The sequence below is a fragment of the Ictalurus furcatus genome, chromosome 18 (assembly GCF_023375685.1).
Source record: "Ictalurus furcatus strain D&B chromosome 18, Billie_1.0, whole genome shotgun sequence".
Lineage (NCBI taxonomy): Eukaryota > Metazoa > Chordata > Actinopteri > Siluriformes > Ictaluridae > Ictalurus > Ictalurus furcatus.
This window is the reverse complement of record NC_071272.1, coordinates 4291427-4304536: the sequence shown is the minus strand read 5'-3', so window position 1 is coordinate 4304536 and position 13110 is coordinate 4291427. Positions and strand designations below refer to the sequence as shown.

The 13110-nt window shown below is 38.0% G+C and overlaps 1 protein-coding gene across 1 annotated transcript; it reads right to left on the bottom strand.

The window, feature by feature from the left end:
• Positions 1 to 1089: 1089 nt before the first annotated feature.
• zgc:109965 (Nicalin-1-like) lies at positions 1090 to 9796 on the bottom strand. Its single transcript, XM_053649370.1, has 14 exons — positions 9620 to 9796; positions 8345 to 8489; positions 7016 to 7113; positions 6846 to 6923; positions 5615 to 5718; positions 4950 to 5038; positions 3946 to 4085; positions 3664 to 3842; positions 3476 to 3563; positions 3327 to 3365; positions 2553 to 2725; positions 1442 to 1495; positions 1276 to 1354; positions 1090 to 1181 (listed from the first exon to the last, which is right to left on the bottom strand). The coding sequence occupies exons 1-14, from the start codon at positions 9794 to 9796 to the stop codon at positions 1125 to 1127; spliced, it is 1500 nt and encodes a 499-aa protein (XP_053505345.1). The 3' UTR covers positions 1090 to 1124.
• Between the last annotated feature and the right edge of the window lie 3314 nt (positions 9797 to 13110).

Genomic DNA, 13110 nt, shown 5'->3' with positions numbered 1-13110 from the left:
GGTGAGCTTGTGGATCTGGATCCTATCCTGGGAACACCAAGAGGGCGTAAAATGGGAATACACCCTGGAGAATGGGAGTCCAGTCACACTCAAGTCACCTACGGGCATGTTTTGGGGATGTGGGAGGAAACCTACTGCTCTAAAATGTTTCAATAAAATGTTTGATTAAACTGTTCATTCATATGTTTTTTTTAAACTGTCCATTTGAATGCATACTGTAGTGGAATGTTATATTTGTTTATATTCATTTATTTATAGTCAAGTACCAAAATATGAACTCATTGTGCTAGCATTTAGCAGTCCATTAGACTATATGCTCAAAATACACTCAAATAGGATTGTTTTCACTGTAAATGATCCAATCTTGTGGTATTCACGTCTTCAAAAAGTAAAAAAAAAAGTTTTATAACTTGTGACGGAATTATATTTTCTAATATGACAGATCCCACTCAATCTAGCAGTCTTGCATTCAATGCTACTTACAATTAACGACAGTATAATTATTCATTTTGGGTTGTGTGGAGTCTCTTCTCAGTCGTTTCTCGACACATCCGAGGAAAATGTTCATATCCTGAACGACTTCCTCTCGTTTTCACTGTTATTTTTGCCTTTACAAAGTCTGTTTAGAAGATTTAACTTCTATGTGCTAGCAACATGCTACCTGGCTTAACTGTAAGGTAGTTTATGCTTGGTGAACCTACCTTACAGTGTGAGAAAACATTTGAAAGAATGTAGCATTTTTAATGCACAATGAGAATACATTAAAAATCATATAATAGTTTCTTCTTAAATTGGCTGAATAAGTGTTGTAAATAATTGTGATGATCATTGTAGCCATTATTAAGCATTATGAAACGTTATTCAGCATTAGAACCATCTCCACAATCAACATCTGGGGAAATTCACAACGATGTGACAGGTGAAAGCACTGAATAATGGAATAAATGCAATGATATTAGCTAAAAGGACCATTCTTTTTTTTTTTTAATAAAAGTACACAAACAAGTGAAATACAGTACAACACAACATAAATGCCAATGTCTTGTAGGACCATTTAACACTCCTTCGTTTCTAAAACAGTTGTTTTTTTTTAACACACGCTTCAGCACTGGTCTTACTCCGTCTCACTGCTGTTTGTTTTTCATGACAGCTTTGAGTCTTGCATAGACATTTCCAAAGTTCTGCAAATATACAATAATGCAATGATTTATGTTCATGAAATGATCACATGTAGTGTATATGTGTTTCAGGCCCGTCACAAACTGTGGAACAAACCTGGATTGCGTAGTACACTAATCCTAAATATCCGGCAATACAGCCACCCAGGAAGAGATCAAACGCAGCCGGCTTCACCCTAACGGAGGAAATACAATTTTTTCATGAGGCTTAGGTTTTCTTATTGGATGTGGTAAGAGATAAATAAGGCTTACGCAAATCTAACCTGTACATCATCATTGGCTGCTTCATTTGATCGAAGAATGTAATGTCAGGATCCCTGACAAGGAAAAGATTGAAGGGAAACAAAATCAAATGCATCAATTCACATATTAACACACTAATACACTTTTCAGTATGATTTTAGTCACAGTTCTCACATTTTGGTAGCCTAGAGAACTAAACGAACAGGCAAAAAAGTGATAGCTAATGTAACATAATAAGCACAAGGCTTTTATTCGCCAAAATTTCAGCAGGTTTCTGCAAAATTCCCACCCAAACTACAGCACATCTCAAAACCCACACAAAAAGAGTTTAAACTAGTTCAAACTATTCAGAAAGAGAAATATTAGCTAGACCAATTTTCTGCTTATTTCAGTCTTTTCGTTGGTAACAGTAGCACACTTTTCTGATTTGCAGTTCCTGCAATACATAGGGATTATACGTAGATCCGGACAACCCTGCACGTGAGACCTGGAAGTTCATTAACATCATACAAATAGGAGATGCACTCTTTAGTTTTAGCTTTAAACACTACCTTACTGAGCTCTACAGAAACACAAAGGTACCTGTATATGCTTTCATATATTGTACCACTGCTCCATATAGCTCACGCAGACAGCAGATCCTTCTGCTGGCTCTCCAAAAAATAATCATTTCATTCAATTTAAAAAATATTGTCAAATTTGTACGCCATTTTTAAATGACTGTTCTCCATTGATATTGAAAGAAATTCCTTCTGGAAACTCATACAGGCTAATTATAATGAAATACCACTTGAATATATAAGTTTATTATATATATATATATATATATATATATATATATATATATATATATATATATAATAAACATTGCTATGAGAAGCGATGTTCTGTCCTTGCATTGCACATAGAAGATATTATTCAAGTCTGGCAAGTGTGTTTATTTTGTCTCGATATGTTATGAGTTGCATGACAGCTTTGCTTCAAATTGGTTTCATCGTTGTTTAGACAGCACCCGAACTACTGATTTGTCCACCCCTGTATGTACTACACTGTACTATTTACTGCTATTATGTGGTAAATGATCATTTGTGTTCATCTAAATAGATGTATTTTGTGTGTGAGTGTGTGTACCTGTGGTCCTGACGGAAAGTGTGTCTGTAGACCTGTTGGAGGTGCCGTCTGAACTCCTGCTCCAGGCTATCGATGAGCAGAGTGTGCTGCGGCTCTCTGTCCATCAGCTGAGTGGCTCGCGGCACAGAAGTCAACATGGTCATCAGAGCAGATAAACGACTGTCCAGGACATCCTGCAACACACAAAGACACACCCTCCTGAACAGCAAGGTTCTCTGTCCTGAAGACTTTCTCATGACTTCTGTCTGGGAAAGAAAGCACTGACACTGGATACTCCTTCCAAATAGGTACCCTCCATCCATTCATTTTCTATACCGCTTATTCTACAGAGGGTCGTCGGAAGGCTCCAGGCTCTATAACAAGGAACTCAGGACACAAGGCAGGGGGCACCCTGGACGATGTGCCAACCCATTGCAGGGCGCAATCACACACTCACACTTCAGCCTACTACATATGTCTTTGGACTGGGCAAGGAAACCAGAGTACCCAGAGGAAACCCCTGAAGGAAGGGGAGAATATGCAAACTCCGTGCACACTGGGTGGTGCGAGGCAAACATGCTAACCACTAGGCCACCATGCCCCCCAAATAGTTACTATAGAAACATTAGAACGAGAGCATTAATATAAAATAGATGTTTTTGAAGTCACACTTTATTTCAATGTTTCTTCACACAATATCAATCAGGGTTAATGACTGAAAACCTCAATAATAAACATTTTAATTTTCTAATAGAAAAAGATTACATCAAACAACAAAAGGTCAATAAGTCATACCAAACTGCCCCGGAAAACTTGCAATTCTTTTGGAGAACCCTGTACCATAAATTAAAAGAGAATACCATTTAAGTGAGCAGCTTGAGTATTTCAGCTACAAGTTGACAGCATATAAGGCGTAGAAAAGTTGCAGTAATATTTTCCCTCACCTTGTCTGACAGGTTATACATGTACCTCACCAAGGCCTCAGCAACAATGACTGCATTACGTTTCAGTTTTCTGATGTCCACCTGAGACCTACATGTACAAATAAAACAGCAAATATAATAGATTGTTTTTTTTTTAAATTAAAGTACTATTACTTTTGATTCCAATTGATATGTTGATTTCTGTTTACATGGTGTCAAGGATGGAGCCCCGACGCTCTGATCTAGGGTCTTGCAAGTGAGACAGAGTGAATCCTGGGATGTGTCTCATTCCATAGCGCTCATGCTCCCATGCTAGAGTAGACTCTTGCAGGTTGATCTTCTTGTGGACGGTTGCAAACCGCACCCATGGAAACCTGGATGAGATCACCTGCAAGACGAAAACAAATGTGGGATGCATGCATGTTGCGTTATATTCAGTAAGTGTATGGATTTTTTTTTTAAATGATGGTTTGTACTAGATTTGGTCTCACTTCTTCTAGTTGCTGGACGAAGCTAAAATGAGGCGTCTCTGGTTTTGGGGGTCGAGATACATGGAGGAACAGTTCGTCACCAGAGCCAAGAGAGTCCAAACAGAGGACGAAGGCCACATTATCATGCAAAAGACTGGATTCTGTATAATGGAGGGACACCAATGTTGGCAAATCGTAAATTTATTAGCTCGCCAACCAAGCAAAGTGAAAACTCCGGTGTGCAGTGTGATACTCAGTTCCATGTTTTGGTTGCTTGCACACCTAACTGGCCATGGTAAAAAGTGTAGTAACGTATGGGAGCGAGTTAGCTAGTTAAGTGCATTAATACAGACTAAGGGATATGAACGAATATATGAATTCCCAGGGAGGAGACGACTGTGTAGCCATAGTCCTTATTCTCTCCAGATAACATTTTTTTGTTGTAGCGCATTATCACCAATATGGTGACAAGAAGTCATGGGCGAATGAGCTCTAAAAGTCTTCTGTCCTCGTATCACAAGTAAAAATATATGTCGCTATTTTCATGTTGAGCTAGCTGTAGAGTTAATGATCTTAATTATGTTAATTAATCCGTCTAGTAAAATTCTTTCTATTTTCAGCCAGGTCACAGTTTGGCCGATGCATGTAGTGCAGCAGGAGGTGGGATTCAGAACGAGTAGCTTGTGATAGAGTTACATCATCGAGGTGTGATGCATCACCACGAAGCACACTGTTTAAACATAGCTACAAACCAAATGAAATGCTTTGTGTCGTAAAAGTCAATAGTTTTTATTCTAATGCTGGTTGTTGAACGGTTTTCATTGGGCATTCTTCTTAGTTACAAACTTTAAGCAAATTGGTTGGTTGTGCACCCGCCTCATGATGACGAGAAATCTACTGGGGTTGAATCAGTAGGGGGTGCATCAAGCAAGAGCATCCCACAATGCCAATTCTATTTAATAATCATTCGGTTAACTTCCCACAATGGCCAAACTCAGCAGTTATCATCCTACCAGGTCACTAACCTGCATGGTCCATGTTTTCAGCCAGCCAGCGTTTGGTGCCGATGAAATTATATTTCCCTCCACCAGTAAGAGAGAAAAGGAGGTGAAACCTATAAACAACACAATGACAGAACAAGGTAAGTGGTAATATATAAATGCATATATATATAAAATATGAAAGTGCATATATAAATCAACATGACATATTGATCAAAGTGTTAATGATACTGTTTTGTAATTATTTGAGATCTTAGTCATTAACATGTAGGACATGTTATATTACAGTGGGGCAGTGGTGGCTTGACGGTTAAGGCTGTGGGTTACTGATCGGAAGGTCGGGGGTTCAATCCACAGCACTGCCAAGCTGCCACTGTTGGGCCCTTGAGCAAGGCCCTTAACCCTCTCTGCTCCAGGGGTGCTGTATCATGGCTGACCCTGCTCTCTGACCCCAGCTTCTTGACATGCTGGGCTATGCGAAGAAAATAATTTGACTGTGTATATGTGATCAATAAAGACTCATTATCATTATAATATATTTGCATAGCATATAGTAGGTTGGTTTTTAGTTTTGGTTTTGTTTTTTAGTTTATGCTGATGGCTGGATGAAATGCTCCTCAGGCACTGTGTACTAAAAACTTCTACCGTATTGTAGCTTCCTCCAGACTAGTAATGGAATCGGAACTTACGGAGCCTTGTTGCGAGGATCGCTGTGAAGTCGTTGAAAGAGTCTAGCCAGTTCTAGCAGTATGGTGACGCCACTGCCATTCGAGTCTGCTCCATATGACAGCCACTGGGAAACATACAGGCTTTACATGCATGAACTAAACCAAATATACCTATATCTTGACCACTGGTCGTCTGACTTTATACCACAGCGCTGTTGAAGTCGGGTTTTCTATAACAGCAGCTCTGACAGTTCTTATGGCTGCAAAGCAAATCACAGGTTTTACTAATGTACTTGTTCTAATGGGTTATATAGTGTTTCTATAGTAACAATCCATTCACTGGGACTTTTATGGTAGTCTACATAATGAAAGGTGAATAATAATGGATTAAAAACCGTGTTATTGAAGAAAAACGTATAAAATAGTAGTGGTATTATACGTTTTATACTATTTGAAGCTTCCTGCAAATAGTCTCTTCTCTCTTTGTAACAACATTCATGGGAAAGTCCTCCAGTAGCAACCTTACAAGCTACTAGAGGCTAGTGGAATGTCCTCAAAAAATGATGCTTCCTGTTATAATTTATGTTATAACAGCTATAAACAGTCTCTTTCTCATGCTTGAAGTTGTTACCATGTTACCAAGAAACCAGGCCCTCTGTCCTGAAGAATCCGCAATGAGGAAAACTTACTGTTGACACTGGCAACACTATCCATAAATGTCAAATCAACATCTTTTAACAGAAACCTACACTATGTCAACGATTATATATTTTTCTTTGTTAAATCCGTTTATCTTTTCATAACGCTTAAGTTATGTGGGGTGTCCATTATACAAGTCCATGCGAACTAGCTGTTAGTATAAAAACAATAACATATTCGAATGAGCGCATTAATATAAAACTTGACTTGTGATATAACAGCAGCTCTGAGAAAATTAATCGACACCCGCTGACCAATCAGATTTGAGAATTTAACAGCACGATGGTTTAAAGATACATTAATCACAGATGTAGATGAATGCTGAATGATTTATCTTTAAAAGTAAATAACATTAACAACTTTAGCAACTTAACATTGAAAGAGAATGCTGGCCATATATATATATATATATATATATATATATATATATATATATATATATATATATATATATATATAAACCCTGTTACATATGTATTACTAATACAAACATAAGTATAGTATAATGACTTGATAGTGCGTGAATTTAGTTTTATTAGTAATCATGGCTTACTGGTGCAAGGCCAAACGAGTCATAATAGGCGGTGATAACAATTGTGGGCGGGTCCTCACCAACTCCAGGAAGCACACCCTTGGAATAGAGAAATTTCTCTCATTCTGACAATTCAAATGTCAATATTCAAATTGGTGGTTTTCCTCATTAAGGCAGTCCATCAAGCTCACCTCTAATGTAATAATAGAGTTGTCAGTGATGGCCTTGATGGGGGAGTTGTTGTTCACCAATATCTGAAAGGCAGTGGTTGTGACCATACTGCAGAGAACTAGAACACCAAAAACAACACAACATTAGAGTCTCAGTAGGATGCAAACTGGATAAGATTACTACATTTATTCAATACAAGATCCGAAACAGTCATCCAGGTCATCCTGCAATCTCTAGTGGCAGTAAATCGTTCAGACTGGAAATGTTGCATCACTCTTCTGAAAGGGTTCACCAGTTTTGTTAAATTGTGGAGTATTTCTTGCAATTTAAAAGTGAGTGTAAGGTTAATGAATTCTGTTAACGCCATATACTTTGACTGGGTCATTCTAACACTTTCAGGTTCTTGGTTTTTGAACCACTCCCTTATACAGTACCTTTTGGCTTAGGGTCATTGTCCTGAAGACAGAAACATTTTTTTTTCTAGGATTGCCTTGTATTTGGCTCCAACAACCCTGTCTAGTTTCCCAGTCCCATATGATGAAAGGCATCCCCATAACTTGATGCTACTACCACCATGCTACACCACAGGGATAGGTGTTCTCTGGGTCATGAGCAGTGTTGGGTTTCTGCCAAACATAGCCAAAAAGTTTCATTTGGTCTAATCAGAGCAGATAATCCTTTTCCACACATTTGTTCTAAATGGGATTGGTCTTCATGAATACACAGGTCAAACATATACTGTTTGTGGAAGTATGATAATTTTGTGCTGTAAATAAAGAAACCACCCCTCCACAGCTTTTTAGTTCTTATCAAAATTGGCGAGCCAGCCAGTATACAGTATGAAAAAGACAAGACCTAACCCAAGAACATTTTCAAACTGATGAACATTGAAAAAGAAGACCCAAGTTGATCCAAACTCTGGCTCTGAGGACCATCCAACTTAACCAGTATTGACTAATGACACAAGATTGAAAAATTTAAATTCAGGCTCCTGTAACATCACGCACATACTCCATCAAGATTGAACTTAAACCAGTGAGTAAAACATGTTGCAAAATTGTCTCTGCCAGCAAAAGAACTAGACTACCTATACACCAACAGACAACATTTGCAATTGTAAGCCATTATTTTCTTTCACTTTCTAGAACTATCTCCTTGACCTCAAATGAATGTCAAACTGGAACAAACCATGCCTTAAAAAAGTTTAGCAGACAGGATATCAAAAAGACATGGATTGGACTACCATGAAATAGTTATATGCTGGTGAACTAATAAAGTCTCTAAAGTTCAATAGCCTTGACTTACTAATTTTCAACACACACAACAGAATGAAGCTCATCTGTCCTCACCTCTAATCAGGATGGAGGCAGATTTGGTGGCTGTGGCATGCTTCACTTCTGCATACATATATAGTAGCTGCTCATCCTCAGGGACCACGTAAACAGGCATGAGGGTGTCTATCTTCAGAGCCTCCGACTCTGTAACCATGAAACCCTGGAGATGAGAGTTTTCTTATTTAAACCAGTAGCTCAACAGATGAGAGACATTTATAGGAAAATAATCAACAATGGTGTGGTGTAAAGTAGCCCAACGCAAAGCAAACCACCCCAAGTTGATCTTATAACAGCACATCCTGAAGTTTTATACCACAGCAATTTGCCAACATTTATTTTTATTCATTCATTAAGAAACACATCATAGTATTTAACTATGTATAGTTACACTGAATATTGTGAAACATCAATGATCATTAATGATCACAGCTAGGGCGCACGGTGGCTTAGTGGTTAGCCTCACACCTCCAGGGTCGGGAGTTCGAGGATAAGCGGTATAGAAGATGGATGGATGAATGGACATCACAGCTATAAACAATTCTTCCGTTCTTTGTTCTCGCTCTTGAAGTATGACAACAAAAAGCAGAATACGTTTCCAAGAAACCGGAAGTGCTCTGTCCTGTAGACTCTCCATGTTGGCTTTTCAAAGCACTAACACTGGAGACTCCTTCCATAAATGTTTAATAAAACATTTCTGAAATTGTCCTTACAGACAGTTTCAACACATCAATGATTGTGCATTTGTTAAATCCCATTTCTTATTAGTTTTAGAGTATGTGGAGCATCTGCTATTATAGAAAATGATTCCGCAACTTCTGACCAATCAGATTTGAGAACTCAAGAGTAATGTGCTGTAATTATGAACAGTAATGAGCAATGAAATGTGGCTGCTGCAACAAGAGGATTCGTTCATACTACTGAGCTTATACTACAGGGTTATCAAGAGTAGCCTAGCTGTAGCTGTAGGACTTACAAGTCAGCAAGTTTACATTAGCATATGCTGGCAAATTAGCTAGCTAACAGCATGAGTAACAAAGGGAGAAGCATTTCGCATGTCAAAACAATCAACAAGTAATTTTTTCCAAACACGAACAAGGAATCTGCCGATTCATCATTTCATGTCATGAGCTAAATCGATTGCTTGTGATATCACTGGCTTTGAAAACTAGAGTTTTGCGTTGAGGAAATAAATAAAGCAGATATACTGTCTTGGTCATAAAAGAGAAATAGAAAGTGCACATAAAATGTATTTAGGCTAATAGTATGCAAAAATACTTCGCTGGTAACCACCTGGATGACATCTTCAGATATGGTCGAGATGTTCTGAGGTATCAGTATGAGCACTGCCGCTGCCTTCTGCCTCTTAGACTCTAGAAAGCGGTCTACTGTAAAGTCAGACAGCTTCATGATCACGCAGCGACGAGTCAGACTCGAATGGTCTGGTGAACGTGCCTCTGCAACAACCATGGCGCCATGACAACCTGTTCATGAAACATACTGTAGTAAAATGCTGTATACTTTGGGAAATTTGCTAAACTACTCATATTAAATTATTCATCATAATCACAGAAAGTTTGTGGGAATTCAGGCATATCAACTTGGGTAGAACATTATTTACCAGTCGTAGGTTAAATTAAAGCAAGTCAAAATTCAAGGTGTAATCTAACATTTGGGGGTTAAAAATTAGTACAGGAAATTTTCTTGGGAACAAAAAAACCCTTATCAAAATGAGATGATGGTACCGCGTTTTTCCTGTTGCAGATTGTACTGCTGCATCCTGTAGGCTGTGAACTCGTACGACGATGCAGCAGGAAGAGCCGAAGCATGTAGAAAGTGTGCAGAGAGCAGCAGCAGAACCACAATTCTCAAGCTTCTGTAGGTCATGCTTCTGCTACACGTTTCTGTCATCTTGTATACCAAGCAAATCTACAATATAATATATACTGTATAATGTAATACATACTGTATATACTATAATATATACGGATATACTGTAGGTCTAACAAACCAAGAGTGAAAGTTCAAAATGCACTAGTGTTGAAGCTCAGTGGTTATGTTCCATCCATATAGGATCAATGCATCCCAAAAGCTTTTCAGAAGTACATGAAACCTTAAAGACCCTTGTGACCCTAAAGTTTGAAATCTTACCTGAATCCGAGGTGGTCTTCGGGCCCTTTCCGCAGCATGAGCAAAATGTTTTTTAAGACGGTTCGTCAAGGCCTGAAGGTAAGCCGTCTGCACCATCTGTTCCAGGACGGATGAAGTACGGCTAATCAGACCAGACCACCAATCCCTGGCCTCCTTCTACACGAGTGCGAGATTTACCACTTCCTGGCTTATCACTAGCACAGATCCTAATACCAAGTCATACCAAGTCATAGATCCATCTTCAGTAAACACTCTCTCCTGGAACACTGGTTAACACGGCATACCAAATAATGGCAAATAATACTGCAAGCAATTACCATGGAGTAGTACACTTTATCTGACATACACCAGGGACAACTTGTAGTTATTATCTTTTCTTATTTCAGACCAGACAGGGTGCATTAACACCCACACAAATACTAGGGATGTAACCGAATACAAATACATTATTTGGAATGAATAGATAATGTGTTCTAAACACATACAAATACAGATCCAAACAGGAGGTGAATTGTTTTGTTTAAGAAAGCTTGACAGGAAGGTTCATGAGGGATCTGGAATGTGACTCGAGGTCTGCATCAGGACTGGGATCTCTCAGGATGCAAAAAAAAAAATGGAGATTTTTACTTTTATGCTGACATGTACAGTATAGGCGGTCCGATGCGAAGCTTGTAGGACAAGGAAGACCAAAAAACTTGCGGCAATGCATGATGCATTTACAGCATCCTTAGTAACCACCTGGTCAGGGTCATGGTGGATTAAATTAGTGTACTGGTTTGTTTCTATTTTGTTAAATAGTAGCAACTACCTTTGTTAGAAAAATCGTAGGCAGGTACAAACTGTTTAAAAAACAACCCTGCGCACATTTCTATTAGAAACTAATTATAAACTCGAGTGATATAGCTGAGGTTGAGGAACTGTCAGAGCCTACCATTACCGTGTTTCCTGGGGCATAGTGGTATATTTGGTTCCTATATAAATACACACACACACACACACACACACACACACACACACACGAAACCTTCTGTTTTAGACCACACCCACTTCAGGTTTAAATCCAAATGCAGCTCCAGATATTTGGAGCACTAAGCAGATACAGATACACACGGTGTAAATTGTGCCCAACAAACACACAGAAGGACTGCAAGTGTTATGTTCCAGATATATTTATTGAAATGGTACACTACAACATTGTTAAATACTGGTATGGAAACTTCACATTTTTACAGTCATGATATTGATCAGGATAAAAAAACAAACAAACAAACAAAAAATCAATATATCTATGTTAAAAATGCATACTTTCGCATTTGTTTCAATAAATTAAAACAAACCCCACGTAATAAATAATATGTTCTACAGACACTGACTTAAGGCATACTCAGCATACTCGGGTAATTCAGCAGACCAGGAGAGGAACGTGACGATGGATCACGGATCAAAAACAAAGAGGAGTGCTTGATTTACATCCAAAGCAATTCCAAAATACAGGTAACACAAATTCAGGTGTAGAGAGAAGAATGTTGATTTTTTTTCCTTTTCTTCTAATTTCTAATTACTGCTAAGAATAAATACACAATTCAGAACTATGGAGTTGACCATTTCTAGTTTTGAAATGGAGGATTTACATTGGATTTGATAGATAACACAGTACCTAAGTAGATACTGAAAGCAGATTTGAGTGTAAACCTTAAACCTTAAACGGGCACTTCAATGAGTTTATGTTCAACCTATTTACTACTCGCTCGTCTTATTAGTAACTCATCATTCTGATCTTTGCTGAAGAACCGTTCCGGTCGTTTAATTAGCATACCAAGTCCACATAAGTTAAATAGTATGTATAAAAGTCTACAGTTATTTCCCTTCATATGTTACTCTAAAGCAGTACGTCATTTTTAGAAAAGCTTGAGTGCTTGTGAATAACAGCATCATCAGGGTACAATTACATATTACTATGTAATGAATATATATATATATATATATATATATATATATATATATATATATATATATATATATATATGTATTACTGTGTACATCAACTGTACTGCATTTCAAATCTTAAAGAAGTATCAATTCCTGCTTATATTGTGTTATATAGTGGCACTAAATTTTATCTTGTCGCAAAAAGTGTTTTTCGGTCACACTGTCGTGGTCCAGATCACAGTCCAAACGTAGTGAAATAATAATTCACTAGTCTTTGGCTAAAAGCAAATGAATTACATGCTTGTGAAAACATATTTTGACAAAGGTTACAAAAAAGAAAGCCGGTCGAATGAAAACCTGTCACATGGTAAGAAGTCGTAAATTCATACTGCAGAGATGCCAACACTGCTAACAAGAAAATCCTAGCGAAAAGGGAAAAGTCAGGGCCATTTGTTTTCTGTTGGCTCACAAACTTGAGGCGTGTGAATTCACGGGTCAAAGTTCACTCACATACAGTCAGAGCTAAGCAAAAGAAGCAAATGTAAAAAAAAATATGATGTCCCACGTCCTTTCCCCTTCAGTGAATTGGCTTTTTATTAGTGTTTGGTCTGAACGCTACTTTAATCAAAAAAAAAAAAAAAAAAAAAAGGCAGAAACGTGTAGTGTCTTCGGCATTGCTCTAGAGTCAAAAATCATAAATACTA